The sequence below is a fragment of the Helianthus annuus genome, chromosome 9, assembly GCF_002127325.2.
Source record: "Helianthus annuus cultivar XRQ/B chromosome 9, HanXRQr2.0-SUNRISE, whole genome shotgun sequence".
NCBI classification, from domain to species: domain Eukaryota; kingdom Viridiplantae; phylum Streptophyta; class Magnoliopsida; order Asterales; family Asteraceae; genus Helianthus; species Helianthus annuus.
Window position 1 is genome coordinate 40,283,500 of NC_035441.2, and position 7,435 is coordinate 40,290,934.

Sequence of the window (7,435 nt, forward strand, 5' to 3'; positions counted from 1 at the left end):
CCATCCTTGTCATAGGATAACTGCTCCTCAGTTACTCCTAGCTTTTCTTCAGGATAATTAGTTTCCAACACAGCTTCCTTTTGTGCAGCTAACACCCTTTCGTTCAAATTATTCCTTATTTCTATGCGCTTGGCATTGATCCTTGTCGGCTTCACTCTTTCTTTTCTGCTTAAGGCGTCAGCAACTACATTTGCCTTGCCTGGATGGTATCTTATCTCACAGTCGTAATCATTTAAAGTTTCCATCCATCGTCTTTGTCGCATGTTCAATTCCTTCTGATTGAACAAATGTTGAAGGCTCTTGTGATCCGAATAGATCACACACTTGGTTCCATACAAGTAGTGTCTCCAAAGTTTTAATGCAAATACTACGGCACCCAGTTCCAAGTCGTGGGTGGTGTAGTTTTTCTCGTGCACCTTTAGTTGTCGTGAAGCGTAGGCAATGACCTTGCCTCTCTGCATGAGTACACAGCCCATACCAGTGTGTGACGCATCGCAATACACCACGAATTCTTCTATACCATCGGGCAAAGTTAACACTGGTGCATTGCTCAACTTCTTCTTCAGAATGTCAAAGGATTCCTGCTGCTTAGGGTCCCAATCAAACTTAATCTTCTTACGTGTCAACGAAGTTAGAGGCGCAGCAATCCTTGAAAAATTTTCGATGAATCGCCTATAGTATCCTGCTAATCCTTGGAAACTGCGAATCTCAGTAGGTGTCTTTGGCTCTTGCCAATTCATAACTGCTTCTACCTTAGCGGGATCTACTTGGATACCATGCTCACTTACCACATGTCCAAGGAATTGGACTTCCCGAAGCCAAAATTCGCACTTTGAAAATTTGGCATAGAGTTTCTCAAGATGTAGAAGTTTGAGAATACAACGAAGGTGTTTCTCGTGGTCAGCTTGGTTCTTCGAGTAAATAAGAATGTCGTCAATAAAGACGATAACGAATTTGTCCAGATAAGGCTTGCAGACGCGATTCATGAGATCCATGAATGCGGCTGGTGCGTTAGTGAGCCCAAAAGGCATCACTAGGAACTCATAATGTCCATAACGAGTCCTAAACGCTGTTTTGTGCACGTCTTCATCCTTGACCTTCAACTGGTGATAGCCTGACCTCAAGTCGATCTTTGAAAAGTAGCTTGCCCCTTGCAATTGATCGAATAGGTCGTCGATCCTGGGTAATGGATATCAATTCTTGATAGTGACTTTATTAAGCTCACGGTAATCAATGCACAGACGCATCGATCCATCCTTCTTTTTGACAAACAAAATTGGCGCTCCCCAAGGAGACGAGCTAGGTCTAATAAAACCTTTAGCTAACAGATCATCTAATTGCGTCCTTAACTCCTTCATCTCCGTTGGTGCCAACCTATATGGTGCTCTCGCTACAGGCGCCGCACCCGGAATGATGTCAATTTGAAATTCCACTTGCCTATCCGGTGGTAAACCAGGTAGTTCTTCAGGGAAAACTTCAGGGTATTCTGAAATGACAGGGATGTCTTCAATCTTTGGCTTTGGCTCATCAATAGTAACTTGTGCCATATAAATGACACAACCCTTCTGCAGACATCTGGATGCCTTGAGCATGGACACCTGCTCAGGCAATCCATGCTGGGTATCTCCTTGGATAGTGAGTGACTCACCAGATGGAGTTTTAACTACCACTTGCTTTCTGTTGCACACAATTTGGGCTTGGTTATGCGATAACCAATCCATACCTATCACTATGTCAAAACCGGCTAGCTTAAAGGGAAGTAAGGATAATGGAAAAGAGTGATTCCTAATGGATATAACACATCCATCTAAAACAGTTGAGGTGGTTTCTACGGTTCCATCAGCTAATTCCACCTCATACTTCACACTTAAGGCTTTTATAGGAAATTTTAACAATTCACAGAACTTATTATCTACAAAAGACTTATCTGCTCCAGAGTCAAACAATACTCTAGCAAAAACATCATTTACGAGAAAAGTACCTGTAATCACGTTGTCATCTTGAAGAGCTTCCTTAGCGTCCATCTTAAAGACCCTTGCGTTGGTCTTTTTCCCTTCTTCTGTTTTCTTGGTGTTCTTTGGGCAATTAGGCTTAATGTGCCCCTTCTCATTGCAACCATAACATGTTGCATCCTTCAGCTTCTTACATTCCAAGGTCTTATGATCTGTGGATTTGTAGATTCCACAGGATCTCGCGCGAGACTGGGATTTCGACTCCAATTGACACCTCCCAAAGTGGTTCTTCTTGCAAGTTTTACATTTGGGCTTATCCCCTGATTGTTGCCCATCCTTCCTAGATCCTGACCCTTTCTTGTGGTCGTCATTTCCTCGGTGTCTCTTATCTGATCTTTGTGAGGTATCGTCCTCACGCTTTCTCTTACCTTCTTCTGAGTTCCTGAGAGCTCTCAACCTGACTACGTCCAAGGTAAGAGATAGAGATAGATCAGCTGCTGATCTGAAGGTTGCAGGCCTTGATGCGTTGACACTTGCTTTAATCTCTGGGGCTAAACCCCCGATGAAGCGAGCAATTCTCCAAGGTTCTGGGGTTACCAAGTACGGAACCAACCTAGATAGGGTATTGAAAGTGGTGAGGTAGGCCTGACAATCTAAATTCTTCATCACCAATGATAAGAAATCTGACTCGATTCGTTCTACTTCATGCTGCGGGCAATAATTATCTTTGACAAGAGCAACGAACTGATCCCATGACAAGTTGTAGAGTGGGATCTTCCCAGCAGCTTGTATGAGAGACTTCCACCATGCTAGTGCTTCTCCTTTGAACGATTGGGATACATATTTTACTACATCCTTTTCAGCACAACCGCTGATGTCCACAACCGTATCCATTTCGTCCAACCAGGTCATGCAGTCAATCGCTCCCTTCTCCCCAGTAAAATCCCGGGGTTTACATGAGACGAAGTATTTGTATGTACAGGTCTTACCACGCGGTTCTGGTTTATGCTCGACCTTCCTTGACGGGACACTGTTTTGGTTAGATGAATGTCGCTCATCATCTTTCTTGGGCTCATCTTTCTTAGATACATCCCTTTTAGGGGGCGGCTTGCTATGAGCCTCCGAATGAACTTTGGGTTTGGAATGTGGCGCGGATCGGGTCCTACTTCGGGTCCCGCTTGATTCACTATATTGCCTTTCAATGGCCTTGGTAACAGCATTTTCCACTAATGCTTGTAGCTCCGCACCAGTTATATATATTTTAGTGTTTTCTGGGTTTTCCACTGGATGACTGTTTATTTCTTCAGACTTAGCCATGTAGCTTTAGGAGCTACATAAAAGTAAGGACAAGGTCTATTTAGAAACCTAACAGTATTATCGTTCTTGATGATTTATTAACCATGGTAAATAAGAGCCATATTAATTAATTTGTTTAATTAATTTCGTTCAGGACTTTTATTAGAAACTTTATCCTAGAATGAAACAAATCAATAGGCCTAGTCACTTAGACAATTTCTAAATTTTGAATTTAGATTTTATAGGATTAAAATTTGAATAATTAAAACAAATCAATCCTCTGCTTGGCAGGGAGTCTATAAACCACGGCTGCCTTTTTGTTTTATATGACATTAGTTATAACCCGTAGGCATGATGTCACAATCAGATATATATACAATATAATTTTGGATCATTTATTAAAAGGGTGACATGTGTGATTTTGCGGATCACGCTAGCCAAGAATGTTAACATGTTTACAGATTTTAAAAGAGATTTGAATCTTTTTAAACAGGTTCTACCATATTGGCCAGGTCTTTTAATATGACATTCAAGCTAGGTTTTACCTTTTTAAGATTCTTATTATTAAAATGGTAAATTAAAATAATAATAGCTATTTTTCATTTATTCGTATATTATATTCATGCATATAATTTAAAAATGAAAAACTTAAATTAACCATTTCAAATAAAATTAACTAGCACAAGTTTGCCCTAAACGGGACTTTTACACAAATAACATGCCCACGCAGGGGCTAAACTAACAAACAAACCCACGCAGGGGTTAAACAGAAACAAACATGCCCACGCAGGGGTAGAATAGAAATAAATGTCCTCGCAGGGACATGATTAAATAAACTGGCAAACAAAGGATTTAGTAGTCCTTCTTGCTTTTTCCCTTGATTAAATCCACAATTTTCTTAAACATCCCACGATTATGCCGACGATCTTCCCGCAATTCATGCCGCATCTCTCGTCGCACTTCATTTATCCCTTGAAGGATTTCTTGAACTTGTGGCGGCGACATCATCGGTGCCTGCGGTGGTAGCGGATAATGCGGTGGTTGAGGAGGCTGCGGCTGCTGATATCCATATGATGGGTATCCATAGGTAGATTGTCCCGTAGCCCAGAGACCTCCAAAAGTACCTTCCGGATTGAGAGAGTTGTAGTTCGCAGCTACCCAGTAGGGATCCTCTGTAAAGTCATAACCTATGTAGTTCGGCTGCTCGAAGGGATTGTATGCTGTCGCGCTAGTGTAAGTAGGGATTGGGTCTCCAAAATCCTGTGGTGGTGGTGGCGCGATTGGCGCAGAAGTTACTTCTGAGACGGGATGTGAAGATTCTCCCATCTCTGGTTCTTCGTGAAGTGGCGAGTATAGGCTGCTACCTGAATGTGGAGGGGTGCCGATGCGTACTCCCCCTCGTGCGGAAATCCGTACGTTCCTTCCTCTTCGCCTCGGAGGCGGGGGAGGAAGAACCGGAGGTGGTGGCGGCGGTGGAGTGACCGCGACAAGTCGGGAATCCTCAGAAGGATTCTGCTGTTGCTGTGGCTGTTGCTGAGGCTGTTGCTGGGGGTGCAAGGGAGAGCTGTGTTGCGGCTGGTGCAGGGGAGAGTTATGGTAACTAGGGGTAAATACCCAGTTATACTGCCTGAATCTCTCCTCAAAGCTGTCGGGACCATTGTATGGTGATCCCATAAAAGGTGACCCATCAGAAATCTCGACAGGGTGGTTCGGAGTTCCAGATGGTGGCATTGAGGGATCGGTATCTTCATCGATATCCATCGCATTGCCACCAGGAAAATGGTCTTCTGGTCCAAGTGGGTTAAAACCCATAGGCACATCAAGGTAGTCAGCAGGGTTGTACGGGCCTTGGAAAACAGGTGATGGGTGGTCAAAGGGTGATTGGTGTCCTTGGAGAGGAATATAGGACTGGTGAGAGTTGTGGGGCTCATTTTCTGATTGAAGCCCGAAGGAGTGTGGGATAGAAGGTGAGGTACTCAGTGAAACTGAGTGCCTTGCAGGTTCAGTAAAAGACCTCCAAAGATTTTGAACATCTGAGTTATGGGAGCCTGAAGGTGTTCGCCTGTGCGAAGGTCCGGCTTCGTGGTCGTTTGGGGCTGCATATGCTCCTTGTCCCCTTCCTCTTCCTCTCATACGTGGCGGCATTTTTGTGAACTTGTCAAAAATCAAACAAGTGGCACAACAAAATATATATATAAGACAAAGTTAGAAAATAAAACAAATTTTGGATATTTCCTAAGTTCTTTGTCTAGACTCGAGAATCGAGGAATGTGCAATCGTGTAACTGAGATTAAACACAAAAGGCTAGTGTTTAATTCACTCAGCGTTGGCTCTGATACCAACCTGTCACACCCCTAATTTCCACGTGTCACCGGTGGCCCCGGTGGGGAGTATAGTGACGTAGTTGGCATCATCATAGACAAACAACACAATATATAAATGCACAGCGGAAGCAAAGATAGATTCATTTCAACTTTAATAGAGTGTAATATTAAATATCACTAATAGTTGAAACGGGCCCACAGGCGGATCAAAATAAAATAAGATATTGTTCAACAGAGTTATTGTCATCCAAGCCTGCGAGACTTATTGTGGACGCTCTAGAAGACAGCCAGCCTATTACGTGTAGTACCTACACTTAACCTTTTGGGAAAATACGTCAGTTTACACTGGTAAATACAATTTAACTGACTCATTTTGAAAAGGTTGAAAATTGATTTGAATGCTCAAGGCACAAAACATTTTTATAACTTGGGATAATTATTTACTATAATCTTGTGAATGAATTACATGTTACTTGTGCGTTCAGTAGCCCGGATCTTGTCCGGGTTAAAGATCAATAGACACACCACAATAATGAGTTATACACTGACAGGTGTACGCCTACACCTCGTGCTCTGGTCGTGGCCATCTCGTAAGATGATGCCAAGGATATCCGGGACATGGTCATTAACCCCCCAAAGGCTTAAAGTAAACAAGACTGTTTAAACGAGCCGATCAAATTATTCAATTAACCACCCAAAGGTGTAAGATTTGATGCTCGATCAAGCGGTATTCTATATACCGTAACCCAAGCCCGTATGGGGAAAATAAGTTAAAAGTATTTACCTTGGTAAGTATAAATCACAACTAGCAAGTGAAGGTAGCTTTTACTGGTTCTTCTATTCTGGAACAAAGGTTTATAATAACCTATTAGATTTCTAACGGGTCTTTATTTAAGCCTAAGCTTAGACCGGTTAGTTTTAAGGATGATACGGTTCAAACGCACGATTAAGCGAAGACCGGATAGAACGTGATTTAGACCCGACAAGTTTGAATACTTGTAGAATATGGGTATGCTAAATACATTCTGGATTTTGAGACAAAAATGATAATGTTTGACCCGTTTTGGTCAATTTATGCAAACTAGTTACATAAACCGAACCGAACGCGAAAAGAGCGTTACGGGTAACTATAAGAGTCATATGCAAGTTTCCTGAGATAATATGCCTTAAATATGTTATAATATCAGTAAGATATCTTCTATTATGCCCCATACGGAATTAAACTCATTTTACGCCTCATAAGGGCATTTTGGTCATTTAAAAGATTATAAAAGAGTTAAATTTGTAATCTGAGTTACAAGTCTGATTTATACAGCAAATACACTTAATTTATCATATTATAACAGTAGGTTATGACCCGTATGTGAAACTTATCATTTAAAACAAAACTACGCCCCTCAGGGGTATTTTGGTAATTTCACAAGGGCTCAAACAGTCAAAACTGGAAACCTGAGTTCAAAAACTTGTGCTTACTGTTATTATATAAAAATATGCTAAAAACATCAGTAGGTATTAACCTTATATGTTTAATATGGTCATAGTACATACTATGCGTTAAAAATGCTTAAAAAGGCGATTTGGAGCCGTTTCCGGGTTTTTAAAAGAAATCTGAGATTTTAATAATTCCAGAAGGCTCAAAATATTTTATTTAACAATTAAAATCAGTAGAAAAAGGTTTGGGGTCAAAAGGATTTGTAGAACTCATTTTATGGCCGAAAAGGGCAAAACCGGTATTAACCGAATTAAACTTAGAGACCTATGTTATGCTCAGCCAAAAATTAAAAAAAATCTTCACAAATCCCAAAATATTATATAACATCAGTGGGTAAAAAGTTTGATATTAAAAAGTGGGCTTAAATAGGT

The 7,435-nt window shown here is 41.3% G+C and overlaps 1 protein-coding gene across 1 annotated transcript; it reads right to left on the minus strand.

Moving 5' to 3' along the window:
* Positions 1-4,100: 4,100 nt before the first annotated feature.
* On the minus strand, positions 4,101-5,393 carry LOC118481704 (extensin-like). Its single transcript, XM_035976912.1, has 2 exons — positions 4,613-5,393; positions 4,101-4,420 (listed from the first exon to the last, which is right to left on the minus strand). Exons 1-2 carry the CDS (start codon positions 5,391-5,393, stop codon positions 4,101-4,103), a joined length of 1,101 nt encoding a protein of 366 aa, XP_035832805.1.
* Between the last annotated feature and the right edge of the window lie 2,042 nt (positions 5,394-7,435).